We start from the raw sequence: 16,689 nt of genomic DNA, 5'->3' as shown, positions 1-16,689 counted from the left end.
CCTAGCATTGCCGACAGCTGTTTTGGCTTTTCCAGGTCCACTTATCGGCCACTAACTGCGAAGTACCTTGATGTTGTTTTTTTAAACTTAACCTGAGTTTATTTTTTTTTAGCATTCTTTTACTTGAACGAGTGGAAGAAAGGAAGACAGAGTTCTTATGTCTGCTGGTCCATTCTCTGGATGGTCTCAACAGCTGGGGGCTGGGCCAGGCCTAAGCCAGGAGCTTCCTCCAGGTCTCCCACGAGGGTAGCAGGAGCCCAAGAACTTGGGCTGTCCTCTACTGCTTTCCCAGGGCATTAGCAGGGAGCCGGATCGGAAGTGGAGCAGCAGGAAGGAGCTGGCTCCCACGTGAGATGCTGGCGTCGTAGGTGGTGGCTTTACCCGCTGCGCGAAGCTGCCCCATGGGAAATGCTTCGAATGATCTCCTTGAATCCTCAAGGATTCTTAAGCTTGGGAGTAGCAGGAGTTAGAGGCTGGGAGGCAGGGAGTCCTGAGAAGGTCCCTTCAGTTGGGGGCTGTGACTAGGCCACGGGCCCAGGGGCTCTACTGGGCGGGTAAGTTTCTTGGCTGCATTTGAATACCTTTAGGTGAGTCTTAGAATTCTCAGTTCATCCTAGGTTCTCTTCCTAAAGTTTTTTAAATCCTTGTTGGAAAGGTAGAGATTCCATCTACTCGGTCAGTACTCCAATGCCAGCAACAACTGGGATTCGTCCAAGTGTGGAATTGAGTTCCGCTCTGCCACGTGAGTGGCAGGAACCCAACTTCCCAGGGTGTGCGTTAGCAAGAAGCTGGAATCGGAACTCGGACACTCGGGTACAGGACGCTAGTTAGCACCCCAAGCCACGTCTTAACTGCCGTGCCGAGCATCAGCCCATATTCCCTTGTTTGGTATGTGTTTGACCCTCGGTCGGCCTGTTTTACTTTCTTGAAGACTTATTTGAAGGCAGAGTGCGGGAGAGAGACAAGGAGAAAGTGAGCTTCTACCTGCTGGCTCATTCCCCAGATGGCCGCAGCAGCCAGGCCTAGGCCAGGTGGCCAGGAGTCAGGACCCCAAGTACTTGGGCTGTCGTGCGCTGCCTCCCAGGTGCCTCTTGATGCAAGAAGGTGGGCAGGAAGTGCCGAGTAGCCAGGACGGGAGCCGGCTCTGCGACATGGGGTGTGGGCATCCTTAGTGGCTGCTTAGCCCCCTTGTACCACAGGCTTTAGTCGTTCTGTTTGAGCCTCTCAACTGATTGTTTTGTGCTTTGAAATGTTTCATTGGATTAAAAAGTACATACACAAAGGTGCATCCGATAGTCCCTGAAACCTAGGTTTGTAAGTAAAGGTATAACTTTTCTTGGTGGAGGGAAAGCTAGAAGTAAGTGTAATCCAAGAGGTTCTACTATCCGGTTGAATAAATAAGCTAGGAGCTGGGTTAGACCCGGTCCTCCCTCGGACAGCTTCGGTGACCTCTCTTAACTTGTATCTCTACGGCAGCTTCTTTTGTATGTGGGAGACGGCACCTATCGGCTGGTTCACTCCCTGATGCTTGAAATGCTAGCCTGGGCCCAGCAGAAGCAGGAAGCTGGGGACTCCATCCAGGTCTCCTGGGTGCGTGGCAGGAACCCGGTGCCTGGAGCCATCGCCTCTGCTTCCCGGAGTCCGTGTGAGCAGGGAGGCCGGGGTCAGGCGGCGGCCCCACCCGCTATGCCGCAGCGCCGGCCCCCGGCTTCTCAAAGCTCTGGTGTATTACAAATATGGGTTTCAGATTTTGTATCTACCAAAATCTTAATTCCGTTTTCTATAAACGTTCTGAAGTTCCCTTGTAGTTCTATCAGATGGATAAGGTTACTAGAAAGTATTTTCAACACCTGGATTTCTAAGTCTTGTAATTTTAAGTAAAATATACCTCAAGTCTTTTATATTTCGTGCCTTTATAGGCAAGCCTGTTCTTTGTTTTTTGTTTTTGTTTCTCTAAGATTTTATTTACTTCAGAGGCAGAGAAAGTTTTCAATCCACTGGTTCACTCCCCAAATGCCCAATGGCCAGAGCTGGGCTGATCCGGAGCCAGGAGCTTCTTCCAGGTCTCCCATGTGAGTGCAGGGGCCCAGGCGTTTGGGCCGTCTTCCACTGCTTTCCCAGGCCGTAGCTGAGAGCTGGATCTGAAGAGGAGCAGCCGGGACATGAGGCGGGTCCATATAGCATGCTGGTGCCGTGGGCGGAGGCGTAGCCTACAGTGCTGGTCCTTTTTTTTTTTTTTTTAATCTTACTTGAAAGACTGACAGATTTTCTAACTGCTGATTTGCTCCCTAAGTGGCCACAGCAGCTGGGGCTGGGGCAGGCTGAATCCAGGAGCCAGAAGCTCCATCGGGGTCTCCTATGTGGGTGGCAGGGCCCCAAGCACTTCAGGCCGTCTTCTGCCTTCTCGGGTGCATTGGCAGGGAACGACGTCGGAAGCAGAGGAGCGGGGACTCGTACTGGCCGTCTGGGATGGGATGCTGGTGTTGCAAGCGGTGACTTGACCTGCTGCGCCACGCGGCCGGCCCCAGCAAGCCCGTTTCTCAGCTTGTTTTGTTCAAGCTGCCGCCATTTGCACGGTGAAAGTGTCTTCCTCCTTTGTCTCCTTGCTGCCGCTCAGATCTCTGAAGTGGAAGTGTAATCGCTTTAAAACGCGAGTGGGGGCTGGTGGCTTCCTGCCACAGGCTCTGCGTGGTGCACGGAGCCTGGGGACAGAATTCCCATCCACAGCCCCAGCCTGCACTCTGCTCACAGCGGTGGAGGCCATCTTCCAGAGCACGCGGAGCAAACCCGCATGAGGCTGGCTTCTCTGTTCTGCCCCCGGCAGGCTGCTGGCCGCGGGTCCTCAGCCCGTACTCGGACCTGCATGAGAAGGGGGTGGGTCTCCTCAGCGCACCCCATCTATGCCTTTGCGGCGTGCAAGCTGGTGCTGATCTCGGGCTGTGGCTGATGCCCGGTAGACTTTGAGATGTTTGCAGGCCGGACTTTTGCCTTGTAAAGAAGCCTGGGTTTGCACACGGATTGCGGCAGCCTGCCTCCTACAGCTGATTAGCCTTTGTAATTATCATCGCTTGGTTATCCGCCAGCCCTTCTGTGATAAGATTACACTGCACCGCGGGGCCCTAAGTCTGATTCTGCCGCTGCCTTGAATGGGATGAAGCTAGCCTGGCCTTTCCTGTTCTCCTGCTGTGGGGTCCTAGGGGTGTGGACCACGGCGGTCAGATGCTGCCCCAGCTGGCCTTGTAGCTAACTTCTCTAAGCTCTTGGCGCCTCGGCGCTTCATCCGTGAAGCGGGGATGGGGCTACGGGGGCGTTACGGGGACTGCCTGAGCGCGTCTGAGTGCGTATGTCAGGTGTGTTTCCAGAGGTCTTCACTGGTTCACGCGTGAACAGTGTGCGGCTCTGACACCAAGGGAGCTGTTGGTGGAGCAGTGCACCGGGATACTTTAATGTTCTGGGCTGGCGGGGGCGGGGGTGGGGGATGGAATTGAAAGGAACGAGGGGCCGGTGTTGTAGCGCAGCAGGTAAAACTGCCGCCTGCAACACCATCCCATATGGGCACTGGTTCAAGTCCCAGCTACTCCATTTCTGGGCCAGCTCCCGGCTAATGCCCTTGGGAAAGCACCGGAAGGTGATCCAAGTGCTTGGGTCCCTGCACCCACATGGGAGACCTGGAGGAAGCTGCCGGCTTTGGACTGGCCCATCTCCACTACTGTGGCCATTTGGGGAGTGAACCAGTGGATGGAAGATCTCTCTCTCCTCTCTGGGACTCTTCCTTTCAGATCTTAAAAGGAGGGTGGGGCGAGCATTGTGGTCCAGCAAGTCGAGCTAAGCTGCTGCTGGCAATGCCTGGGTCCCAAATCGGAGCACCAGTTGGAGTCCTGGCTGCTCTGCTTCCAATCCACTTCCTACTAATGGGCCTGGGAGGCAGCAGGGGATGGCCCAAGTACTTGGGTCCCTGCCACCCCTGTGGGAGACCAGGGTGGAGTTCCTGGTCCAGACCTGACTGAGACCATTTGAGCAGTGAACTAGCGGGTGGAAGGTCTTTCACTCTCTGCCTTTCAAGTAAATCTTTTAAAGGGTACGTTTACTTTAATACAGGAATTTTTGAAATCCATAGTTCATAAGAAATTTTCTGTACTTAGATGACATGTACATAGTATGATACTTTTTTTGCACCAAAATGAACATACATATATACTTAAAGGTTTGTTTGAAAGGCAGAGTTACAGGGAGAAGGGAAGAGACAGATCCTCCGTCACTGTTCACTCTCCAAATGGCCACAGCCCAGGCCAGAGCCAGGAGCTTGAGCCCCCATCCGGGGCCGCCACGTGGGCGGCAGGGGCCCGAGGACGCGGCCCATCTTGCAGTGCTTTCCTAGGAGCACTAGCAGGAAGCTGGATCAGAAGTGGAGCCGCCAGGGCTCAAACTGGTGCTCACATGGGATGCCAGCATTGCAGGCCACAGCTGAACCTGCAGGGCCACCGTGCCAGCCCCTAGAACGTTTAATCCTGTTTCTCATGAACGTTTTCATTAAAAGATCTATTTACTTGAAAGGCAGAGTTAGTGATGGCAGAGACAGAAGGAGAGAGCTTCCAACGTCTGATTCACTCCCTCAAATGGCTTCAACTGCTGAGGCTGGGCCAGGTTAAGCCGGAAGCCTGGTCTCCCACGTGGGTGGCAGGGACCAAGCCATCAGGCCATCTACTGCCTTTTTCGCAGGCACATCGGCAAGGAGCTGGTTGGGAGGTAGAGCAGCCGAGACTCGAACGGGATGCCAGCCGTGCAGGTGGCAGCTCCACCTGCAGCACTATGCCGGCTGCTTGCGCGAACCTTTGGCAGTGCCCTCGTAGCGCATCCTGTTGGGAGTACGTGACTTAACCTCCGAGGGCGCGACTCTGGCACCGGGCAGATGCTGACGTGGTGACTCATCCCTGTGCGGACGAGGTGTGGGTTTGCTGCTCTTCCCAGCCTTGCCCTCCAGCTGCCTTCTGGTAGCACGACCCGTCCCCTTGGTCTCGTCACGCTTCGTCGCTCTGCGCATGCTTGGTTTTCGTGAGCTGTGTACTCTCAGGAGGCCTCTTTCTTCCCTGACGTCCTGAACCTCCTCCTCTTGTGCTCCTGGCTCTCATCTCCTCCAGTCCGAGAACTTGCGCTCAGTGATCGGGGTGTTGGGAGAGGGTTCCCTGCGGTTTCTTATTTTTTCTCTTTAAAAGTTTACTTATTTGAAAGGCAGAGGGACAGAGAGGAGAGACAGATCTTTATCTGCTTGTTCACTCCCCGGATGATCAGAACGGGGCCAGTTCAAAACAAGGAGCCTAGGATTCCATAGTCCCACATGGGTGGCAGGGACCCAAGCACTTGGGCCGTCACCTGTCTTGGGGAGCGGAGTCGGCAGCGGGGTAGCCTGGACTCAAACTGGGGCTCCAGTGTGCGACGCTGGCCTCCCAGGCAGTGGCTGATCCTGTGCCGTGACACCAGCCCTTCTCTGCGATTTAGAGGCCTCTCCCGCCAGTTCTAATTTCTAGCTGCTGAATAACCATCGAGGTACTGGCTTTTTGCCCCTAAAACTCAAGGGCTGTCTTGTCTCCTTCCTTCCCACCCAGACGTTAGGGGTTTGAGGCTGCATGGACTCCGTGGCTTAGGTCAGTAGCACGTGTTTGCTATCTTAGGGTCCTGTGGGTCAGGAGCCTGGTAGGGTCTCCCCAGACAAATGGAAGTATCTGCAGGCGCCACTCCGTTCTGGAGGTTTCTAGTGGCATCCGTTTCCTGTTCTTCCAGGGTGTGAGCAGGAATCGGTTTCCTGTGGTTGTCAGACTTGGGTCCCACTCTTAGCTTATTTTCATCTTGCTTTAAGACAGAGAAGGAGAGATCTTCCATATGCTGATTCACTTCCTAAATGCCTGTAATAGCGTAGACGGGGCCAAGTGGAAGCCAGGAGCCCAGAACCTACTGAGTCTCCTATGGGAGTGGCAGGGACCCAACTCCTTGAGCCCATGCTGCTTCCCAGGGTGCTGCTCAGCAGGAAGCTAGAGCCAGACGTGGAGCTAGGGAGCCGGCATCGTGGCGCTGCAGGCAGGTTAAGCTGTTGTCAGCGATGCCGGCGTCCTCCAGGAACGTGGCCCATGCCTGGAAAAGCAGCCCGAATGCTTGTACTCCTGCCCCCCGTGCGGGAGACCCTGATGGAGTTGCAGCCTTCCGCAGCCATCTGGGGAGTGAGCAGGTGGATGGAAGACCTCGCACTCTGACTCTGCCTTTCAGAGAAATCAATGAGTCATTACAAATAGAAGTGGAGCTGGGTGGGTGTCCCCAGTGGCATCGTAACTGCTATTCGAATCCTGGGTTTTTTTGTTTTTTTTTTTTAATTTGGCTTCATCTGAAAGGCAGAATAACAAAGAGGTCTCCATTTTCTTAAAGTTTTTATTTTGTGGAAGAGTAATGGGGAGAAATCTTCGATCTGCTGGTTCTCTCCCCAATGCCTGTGCTAACTAGGGCTGAGTCTGGCTGAAACCAGGATCCCAGAACTTCCTCTGGGTCTCCCTCGTGGGTGGCAGGGGCCCACCACGTGCTGCCCTCCCTGGTGCGTCAGGGCGCTGGATTGGAAACAGCAGCTGGGACTTGAGCTGGCGCCCTGACGGGGGATGCAGGCATCCAAAGCAGTTGCTTGACCCGCTGCCCCTCTTGCCCGCGTTCTTGCTGGTTGTAAGCTGAGGGCCATTCCCAGGCGTCCCAGGTTCCCACGAGGCTGCCCCGTCCTTGGATCCTGGCCTCCCTGCTCCGGCTTCAAAGCCCAAGGCCGTATGCTGAGTCCTTGCACCTCCCTAGAAGGGCAGCTGGAAAGGTTCTGTGCTCTTAAGGACTCCAGTGATTAGGCTGGGCCTCCAGGGATCATCCGGATAATCTCCCCATCTCAATGGCTATAACCTTGATCACATCTGCCCAGGCTTCTTAGAGAGGGCCGGCAGGTGTCAGGTGTGACATCTTGGATCTATTGTCTTCTATTGTCCTCAGATAGCATCTTGGGTGGTCCTTCCGCACCTGCCCTGGAGATAGAGTCCATTGTGGCTCACTCCCTAAACAGTCAGGGCTGGGCCAGGCGGAAGCAGGAGCCAGGAACCCAGGCGCCCTGATGTAGGGTGCGGGCGTCTCCACGGCTCGCCCAGACGCCAGCCCCCGACCGACTTGTGGGGCGGCCTTCGTAGTTGGCTGCTCTGAGCTCTTCCTCTGCCTGGTTCAGGGCCTGCTCAGCCCGGACCTCCTGGTCTCTGCCGTGCGCTACCTGTACGAGGACACATCCCAGAGTTCGAGGGAAATGCGTGGGTCTGTCTCCTCGCGCTCCAGCGAACTCCCATTCAGCGTTTCCACGCACTTTGTGAAGTGCCCTCCTGTAAATCCATGACTAATCTCTGAGGGAAGCAACGAGGAGTGAGTCACGGGATCGGGGCTGGCAGGGAGCCGAGCGTGTGTCCTCCGAGGCCTCTGCTGGGTCCCTGCCGTCCACGTCCAGTCCTCTCGCAGGTAGGCGGCGGCGTGCCCAGTGTTCCGGGGAAAGGCTGGATTCAAGCTCCCTCCAGCAGGCGGGGAGGGCAGGCCCACGGAGCTCCTCGTGCCCGCCCGGCTTCCCCACCTCGGTTCTGAGGCCAGGCAGGTTAAATCCAGTCTTCCCGGGCAGGCATTCGATGTCTCTTGAAGCTCCCTTTGTTTCGGTCCTCGCTGGGCTGGGTTGGAAGCACTCACACCCGCGGGTGTGTCCCGAGCCCCAATGCGGGAGGAGCCCTGGGGTAGCCTAGAATCGGGACTGTGCAGCTGGGGGAGGGAGGAACTGTGTCCTGGCCACAGGTTTGAGGGATGACCAAGGGGCGGGAGGTACCACTGTGGCAGTGGCATGTGTGCCTCTGGCTGGAAGTGCCTGCTGTGCCACTGTGACCACCAAGGGACCTGTCACTGCCAGGGTGGCATGACTGGCTTGGGAGGGGCTTTGCTTCGTTCTGGAAGTCTTGATCTTGAAGCTCCTCGTTACAGCTGTGACATGCACTGTCACGATGCTATCTGCCAAGTGTCCTTTGTTCAGAAAGGCCTTGCCTGCCACTGCCTGCCTGGTGGCGCCCACGTCTGGTCACCCAGCTCCTGTGGCCTGGCGCACAGTACATGCCCGCAGTTGAGAGTGGTGTTGGAAGTAGGAACTAGGGACCAGGCTCCCCTGCAGCACTTGGGGGTGTGACGTTGGGTCTGGCAAAGCCCACCACTCCCATCCCCGGCCTTGCTGCTAGCGCGTGGCCCCTGAAGGCCAGCGGGGCGAGTTCCTCCTGCCCTTCCGGCACGCACAGATCAGGTGTCCGATGGGAGCTTCTGGAGATGATGGGGCCTCCTGGTCCCTGCCCAGAGCATCCTCACAGCACAGACGGACGCGCCTCCGCTGTGGGAGCTGTTGTCGCCCTGCAGCCAGTAGTCGACCCCAGGCCAGGAACGGCCGCCTGGCCAATCGCCTCTTTCTCTGGTGTCTTTTCGTCTCCCACCCTGTGCCTCCGGAGAGGGAGTTGCTAATTCTCGGTCATCAAATGGGGCCTGGTCTTCCAGCCAGACCCGCCCCGAGAGCGACTAGGGACACGCGTCCCAGAGGATGAGGTCTCGGGGCTCCGAGGTGCAGCCGGCTCTTCTCGCCCTCTCTAGTGCCCCCGCACATCTCTGGGAACAGGTGCTGGCTGGGCCCCACAGCATGGCCCTGGTCCCGGGCTCCTGACACGGCCACAGGCCCCTGTCAGCCCTGGCTGGAGAGAGACCAGCTGAAGGTCTCTAATTTACAGAAAGCCCCAAGCTGACCTGCTGCTCCCTCCCGGGATCTTTAGAAACAGTGCTTATTCTACCAGGAAGCACCGTAGCCTCTTGCCATCAGAAAAGTGACCCCCGAAAGGGCACCTTGTCTGGATCACAGATGACTTTTTGTTGAAATTTACTCAAGGCAGTCATGGGGGGTGGGGGCGATAGAGGAAAAACAATCTTCCATCCACTGGTTCATTCCCCTAATGGCCGTAATGACTGGAACTGGGCCAGGCCAAAGCCGGGAGCCAAGAGCTCCATTCCAGGTCTCCCACCTGGGTGCTGGGGCCATTTCCCTATTACCTTTCCAGACACACCAGCAGGGAGCTGGATGGGAAGTAGAGCAGCTGGGACTCAAACCTTTGCTCATATGGGATTCTGGTGTTGGAGAGTAGCTGGCCCCGCAAATGACTTTAACATGTGGGCATTCGTGTGGAACATTCTAGACATCAGGGGAGAAAAAAAGCCACTTTTTGGTAACTATGTGTGAAACGCATCTCTTACAATTCTTAAACTGTGGCAATGACTCTGAGGTGAACAAAGTTGGTTAACAAGCCTTGTCTTTGTTCTGTTCTTGTTCCAGGCTCAAAGATTTGGAAAGAGACAGCTTGACAGAGAAGGTAATGCCTGCCTTCAAATACTTGCTCACTCCTGAGGTGACTGTTCCCAGGTGTTGTAGCTCCTGAAGAAACTTGCCCAAGTGGAACTGGCTCCTTTTCCAATAGTTCCTCTTAAAATCTCAGAGGTGGAGTTACAGAGACAGGAGGTCTTCATGTGTGGGTTCACTGCCCAAATGGTCACAACAGCCAGGGCTGGGCCAGGTCGTGGGTGCAGGGGCCCAAGCACTCCAGCCATCCTCTGTTGTCCCAGGCACAGTAGCAGGCAGCTGGGTGGAAAGCTGACCAGTTGGGGCTCCAACCAGTGCTCATGTGGGAGGCCAGCGTTGCGGGGGGAGGGGGGCAGCTTAACCTGCGGTGCCACGACGCTGGCCTCTCCCGTGAGGTTTGGAAGATGGAAGGTCTTGTCCAGTGTCTACACGCTGTGCTGCAGATGGACCAGCCTGTCTGGGTAACAGTCTTCAAAGGCACACTTCTATTCTGATCCACGCTGGGACAGATGGAGTTTCTTACCCAGAATGCCTGGGGCCGCAAGTGTGCTGTTTAGTGTTTTGGGCTGTTTGTAGAAGCTTTGTTCCATGTACCTTCTACACATGGCCTAAAGGTAGTCTTCCACAACGTCAGTACATGTGGACTCCGACTGACGCACCACGAGGTCAGGGTGCAGCTTCCCGCCTGCGTGGGCATGCTAGCACCCGGTGCCGGATTGCTGAGCACTTCAGATTCTTGGGTTACGCATGCTCAACCTGTGTCTGTCTCCATCTTGCTTTTTAGATTTAGTCATTTCAAAGGCAGAATGACAATCTTCTGTCCCCTGTTTCACTGCCCAGATGGCCACAACAACCTGGTCTGGGCCAGGCTGGAGCCAGGAACTCCATTGGGGTCTCCCATGTGGGTGCAGGGGCCCAAGCACTTGGACCATCACCCGCTGCCCTCCCAGGAGCATCAGCAGGGAGCTGGATCGGAAGCACGGCATGGCAGCCGGGGCTCACGTCTGTGCCGTGCTTAATCTGCTGTACCACAGCACTGACCCTCCATCTTGCCCCCCACCCCTTTATTTATCTTGTTTGAAAGGCAGAGTGACAGATTCTGCCAGTTCACTCCCTAATGGCCCCGGTAGCCAGTGCTGGACCACACTGGAACCAGGAGCCAGGATCTTCATCTGGCTCTCCCATGTGGGTGACAGGGGCCCATGGACCTGGACCATCTTCTGCTTTCCCAGGCACACCATCTCAAGTGGAGCAGCCGGGTCTTGGGGCAGTGCCATATGGGATGCTGGACTTGCAGGCAGCTGTCTAACCCACTGCACCACAAAGCTGACTCTCATCTGGCTTTTTTTTTTTTTAAGATTCATTTTATTTGAAAGGCAGAGTTTACATATAAAGAGAAGGAAAAATGGAGAAATCTTGCACCCTCTGGTTCACAGCCCAGATGGTTGCAACTGCCATGGCTGGGCCAGATTGAAGCCAGAAGCTTCTTCCGGGTCTCCCATGCGGATGCAGGGCCCCAGGGTTTTGGGGCATCTCTTGCTGCATTCCCAGGAACCTTGGCACGGAGCTGGATCAGAAGCGGAGCCGCTGGGACTCCCACTGGCTCTCCACATGGATGCTGGCGTCACAGGGAGTAGCTTTACCCATTGTGCCACAGCACCGGCCCAGCCCTTCTAATCTTCCTGTTTTCTCCACTTTGGAGATGGGAGTGATGTGACCTCAACAGAAACGTCACTAAGCCCTGTTGTACAAAATGTTGAGTTTCTGGGACCGAGACGGCACTGCCTGCCGTTCCGTCGCTGAGACATGACCAGGCAGCTTCGTGCGCCGTGTGCCCTCACCCGGGAGTTAGCAGCGTGGCGGGTTGGGGACTAACGCTGTGTCCCTCCCCTTAGGAGTGCGTGAGGGAGAAGTTGAATCTCTTGCATGAATTTCTGCAAACGGAAATAAAGAATCAGTTGTGTGACTTGGAAACCAAGTTGCATAAGGAAGAGCTCTCCGAGGTAAGTCGGTGCTCGGCACCTGGGCTTCTAGAAGGACGTCCGCTCCCCCTCCCCGGTGCCCCGGCTGCCCAGGGGAGCGGAACCCCCAGCTCTGCTTGTTGCCTGATGATTGTGAGGGAAACGTGCGTTTCCCTGTTCTCTCGCTGCCACTTGTTTACATTCACTGCTACCTAAATTATCCTTTCCTGCTGTAGGAGGGCTACCTGGCTAAAGTCAAATCCCTTTTAAATAAAGATTTGTCCTTGGAGAACGGAGCTCACGCCTTGAGCCGAGACGCCAACGGCTGTGTGGGAAACGGGAGCCAGGCAAGCGGCGAAGAGCGGAGAGCGGGCATGGCGGAACCCAGCAGCCCCCCCAGAGCCAGCGCCAAGGCTCGCACGCCCAGGAGAAGCAAGGCCGACGGCGAGCCCAAGCGTAAGGACCCTGGGCTTGTGGCCGACCTGCACCCAGTCGTGCCCCGGGGCAGGATTCATGTAGACTTCTAACCTAGGCCTGTGTGGGTGGTCCCCAGTTCAGGTTTTTCTTTTTGGGGCGGGGTGGCTAGGTAACTTTAGTCTCATTTTTGCTTTTGGGTGGTATGGAAGTGATAGGCTCTTGGGAGAAAGCACACTGGGCATTTCGGTTTCTCCTTGGGCTGGTGACAGCCGGCACGATGCTGTGGCGGCGGTCGTGGCTCCTGGTCAGCCCCACGATCACTAGGGTAAACGGACAGTGCCATGTACTCAGTGTGTTTCCTTTTCAAGATTTGCTTACTCATTCCAAAGGCAGAGTGTCCTAGAGGGGGTTAGAGAGCGAGCGCTTCTAGCTAACGGTGCATCCCAAGTGGCTGCAATAGGCAGGGTTGGGTCAGGCCAAAGCCAGAAGCCAGGGACTTCATCCCGGTCTTCATGTAGGTGGCAGGGACCCGAGCCCTTGGACCATGACCTGCTGCTTCCCCCGGCAGCTGCACAGGAGAGAGCAGCCGAGACTCGAAGCCGTGCTGACAGGGACGCCGGGGTCCCAGCAGCAGCGTAACCCGCGGTGCCCCGGTGCTGGCCCCTCAGCGTTCAGTATCATGTGAGATAGTCCACGCTTGTTCACCAGTCACCTGGCACAAAGCCTGTTTTCCAGCTGTAGGCTTACTTAAGTGTGCCAAGCACATGAGGCAGGCAGGCGGAGGGGCCTAGGACTGGCTCGGGTCTGGTTCTCAGCACTTCATCCCGTGATGGCAGAGGGGATGTTCTGTTTCTTTGTCTGGCTCAGGTGCCTCCTAGAACTCGCGGGAAACGGCTCAGCGAGCCGCCGGTGCCGATGCTGGTGCCGGCAGGCTGGCTACTGGCTGGGACAGAAACTGAAGGGCTCTGGCCTACAGCTGCTGGCTCCCCGCGGCACCTGGGTAGCACTGAAGGACTGCACGCCGGCTCCGGGCCCGGCTGCTCATGACGGCTTTCTCTTTCCCCTGAAACAGTGGAAGACTTACCGGGCCCCATGGTGACAAGGAGGATCACCAGGCAGACCACCATCACGTCTCACTTTGCCAAGGGGTCAGTATGTAGCGGATGGGCCAGCTGCCTTTTGGTCGAGTGGGATGGAGTTGGTGGGGTGTGACTTGGCAGTCGGGACTCCTATACCACATGGGTTTTTACCAGGCTTTGACGAGACATCCGTGAGTAGCACTTCTGAAGACGTCCTCTATTCCCTTGTCTTTACCCTAAAGATCATGGCTTCTCTCTAATGACTTGGCAGAGAGACAGATTCCGCTTGCTGGTTCCTTTCCTAAAGGCTCACTACAGCTGGGGCTGACCAGGTCAAAGCCAGGAGCTTGGAACTTTAAGTCCCCCACCTGAGTGGCAGGAACCCAAGTACTTGTGCCCTCCCCTGCTGCCTCCCAGGGTGTGTGTGAGCAGGAAGCCACACGCCAGGACTCAAACCAGGCCCTCTGATACGGGATGCTAGTATCTCACGTGGCTCTACTGCTGTACCAAATAGCTGTCCCTTAGCAGGCTCTCCCATAAAGTGCAGAACAGAGGGCCCAGTGTTGTGGAATAGCAGGTAAGGCCACCACCTGTGGCGCCAGTACATCCCATAAAGGAACGGGTTTGCTCCCCGGCTGCTCCACTTCCGATCTGGCTTCTGGCTAAGCACACCTGGGAGGGCAGCTGAGATGACCCAACTTTGGGTCCCCGCACCCATGTGGGAGAGCAGGAGAGCTGGAGGGAGCTCCTGGCTTCAGATTGGCCCAGCTCCGGCTGTTGTGGCCATCTGGGGAGTGAACCAGCAGGTGGAAAATGTCTTTCTTTTTTAAAGGCAGAGTTAGAGAATGTTAACACTTCTTGTACCAGGTAAAACGTAAGGACTTCTTACTATGAGATACATAATTCACGTTCCTATTGACCCATTTGTGATAAGCAAGCCACGTAGCAGACAGGCAGCTGGGGCTGGAGGCCTGGTTGGACTCGGGTCTGTTGGGCGAGGCTGACTTCCTCCTAGGTGGCTGTCAGGCCTGTGGGTCCCTTTCCCTGACACCAGCAGCCACCGTGACTGCTCGGGGCTGGCTCGATGGCGACACCCAAGTCGAGCAGAAGCCTCTGGGCTTCCTGGCCTCGGGAGGCCCTGGGAGGGAACTGGCCTCCCTCCATCTAGGTCCTGAGTCAGTGTTGAAGGAAGAGTGTAAGTCAGACGGGGCCCCCGGGGGTCTGGGGTCTCTGAGCTAAGCCGGCCTCTCTGTGTGTGACAGCCCTGCTAAACGGAAACCCGAGGAGGAGTCGGAAAAAGCCAAGTCGGATGAGTCCATTGATGAAGAGGAAAAGGACCAGGTAGGGTAGCCTCGGCTCCACTTGCAGGGCTGGATTCACTGCCCATGCCCTAACGTGCAAGCGTCGTGTGGCCAGGAACCTGTAGGGACAGCCAGTGGGAGGAGTGTGAACGCAGGATTTCTCTAGAGGGCCTGACTTGAAGGCATCAGCACGCAGCATGGGGAGCGTGGCAAGTTTGAACCCTGCAGGGCGGGCCGGGACTTGGGCCCCAGGAAGAACAGCTGCTGCAGCTCACGCCCATCTAGGCGCGGAGTCTTGGGTCCCACGTACTCGTATTTGCGCTCAGCTGTTAGGGGCTCCGTGTCGCCTGGTACAAGAGGTCCCGTGCACCGTTGGCCTGCTCTCCCCAGTGGTGACATTCTGGGGACTGCAACACGGCAGCAGACCCGGGTGCAGTCTGTAGACTACTCACAGGGCGTGCATGTGTACGTGCGTGTGTGTGTATGTGGGTGGGTGTGTGTGTTCCTCTGCGGTGCTATCCCAGGTAGGTGTGTGCAGGCTCTTGTAGCCTCCATGTCAGCAGGTGCAGGTCTGTTTGCCCACAATGTTTTCATCCTAGAACCCCTGAGCTAGCCGGGGAGCCTCGTGAGCTTGAACAGCAGTGGGCTGGGTGGGATGCTCAGCTGAGAAAGCCAGTGCCCGTTGGGGTTGTCGCTGTCGCTGCCTGGTGGGACACCCCACGGCCACCTGGGATGCTGTGAGGTTCTAGAACTCCTGACATGAGACGGGGGGCCTAGTTCTTGCCACTGGGTCCCTGGGCAGTCTCCAGGGGGCAGAGGCTTGCTGGCCCCTCCTGGGCCTCACCTGGTCTAGGGGGTGGCGGCGCATCAAAGGTGGGCGGGCCATTGCCCAGAGCGGTCTGCAAATCCCCAGCCCTGCCCCTCCTCCCTGCCTTGTTTTCCTGTGTGTTTACCTTGACTCACGCCTGTGGTGGTATCTTCCTGGGAAGCCAATATCTGGTGTTTGTTCTTCCCAACCCCACACAGGATGAGAAGAGACGGAGAGTCAGATCCAAAGAACGGTAAGAGCAGTTACCACGCCCTTTCTGTTCGCATCAGACTTCGTTTCGGAAGGTCCTTTGCTGCAAGGTTCAGAGACGAGAGCTTTGTGGTGCTCCGTGGGAGCCACAGCCCTGCCGTGAGGATGCTGAGTTTGGGGTCAGACTGTGAACTTCAGTCTGCATTTTTTTGGGGAGGCAGAGAGGCAGAAACGGACACCTTCCATCGGGTGGTTCACTTCACAGAAATGGCTGCAGCATCCAGGGCTGGGCCGGGCCCACGCCAGGAGCCCGCAGCTGAACTGGTCTCCCGCGTGGGAATGAGGGGCCTGAGTAGTTCTGCCGTCACATGCTGCTTCCCAGGGTGTGGGTTAGCTGGGAGCTGGAACCCAGGCACTCCAGTGGGGGACGTCGGTGTCCCAGGAGGACGCCTGTCCCCAGTGTGACCCTTCCGATCCAGGGCTTGTGCCAAGTGACAGAAGTGACTCGGACCAGCGGCCCGTGTGGCCAGCAGCAGGTGCAGAGGTCACGCTCGGTCCTGGATGTCCAGCGAGGCCTCTGGAGATGGGGACGGTGTTTGGGCTGGGAGGGAGACTGTTGGAGAAAACGGATTCCAGAGAAGGAGCCCCCGTCAGTCACCCTGGCTGTGTCACTTTGTCCAACAGAGCCACCGAACCTCTTCCTGCAGAAGAACCGGACAAGACGACCCCAGGAGCCCTCGCCGTAAAGGAAGGAGAGAGGAATGAACAAGTAAGTCCTTGGCAACTTCCGCTTAATCTCAGAGTGCCCGTTGGGGTCCAGGGACGGGGGCAGGGCTGTAGAATATGTAGGAGCAGAATGACTGATCATCAAAGCGGCCTGAGTTAGCTTAAACAAAACAACTGTTTGCTTCTAAGACTGCCTTATTTAAAAGGCAGTTAGAACGTTCTTCTGTCCGCTGGTTCACTCCCCAAATAGCGACCAGGACCAGGGCTGGGCCAGGTGGAAGACGGGAGCCTGGAACTTGGGCTGACGTCGGCTGCTTCCCCAGGCACGTTAACAGGGAGCTGAATTGGAAGCGGGGCAGCAGGGGCTCAAGCCGGCGTGCTGATGTAGGATGCCAGCAGTGCAGGCAGTGGCCTAACCTGCAGCTTGTCAGCCTTGTTCTGATTCTCCACGTAGGAAGTAGATTCGGTGGTGGTGGTGGTGGCGGTCAGAACCTCAGGGGCAGGCGTGGGCATCAAGCAGGCCTGTTACTTAGTCACTGACAAGGTCTTCGTGAGAATTCTCAAGTTTCTCTAGAAATAGACGGACAGAGCTCCTACTTCCTGGCTCATTCCCCGCATGGCTGCAGAAGCCAGGTCTAGGCCAGGCCAGAGCCAAGAGCCGGTCTCCGACTGGGTGGCAGGGTCCAGAGTACTTGAGCTGTCCTCGCCTGCTGCCTCCCGGGGTGTGCATCGGCAGGAAGGTGGAATTGGAAGCAGAGCTGGGACT

At 56.6% G+C, this 16,689-nt stretch overlaps 1 protein-coding gene across 3 annotated transcripts in view; it reads left to right on the top strand.

Moving 5' to 3' along the window:
• Positions 1–16,689, top strand: part of DNMT1 (DNA methyltransferase 1) — a 43,454-nt gene that overhangs the window by 2,430 nt on the left and 24,335 nt on the right. For 2 of the 3 annotated variants that reach the window (XM_062179238.1, XM_062179240.1), the window contains exons 2-8: positions 9,398–9,434; positions 11,317–11,424; positions 11,619–11,838; positions 12,872–12,947; positions 14,141–14,219; positions 15,206–15,240; positions 15,882–15,966. In XM_062179238.1, coding sequence (XP_062035222.1) covers positions 9,398–9,434; positions 11,317–11,424; positions 11,619–11,838; positions 12,872–12,947; positions 14,141–14,219; positions 15,206–15,240; positions 15,882–15,966 — 640 coding nt within the window. Of the gene's footprint in view, positions 1–9,397; positions 9,435–11,316; positions 11,425–11,618; positions 11,839–12,871; positions 12,948–14,140; positions 14,220–15,205; positions 15,241–15,881; positions 15,967–16,689 lie in introns of those variants that run through there. The other variant, XM_062179239.1, reaches the window with a different exon arrangement.

This window comes from Lepus europaeus, chromosome 20 (assembly GCF_033115175.1).
Source record: "Lepus europaeus isolate LE1 chromosome 20, mLepTim1.pri, whole genome shotgun sequence".
NCBI lineage: Eukaryota > Metazoa > Chordata > Mammalia > Lagomorpha > Leporidae > Lepus > Lepus europaeus.
Note: the sequence above shows the minus strand (reverse complement) of the source record. Positions and strands in the feature narration are given on the sequence as shown.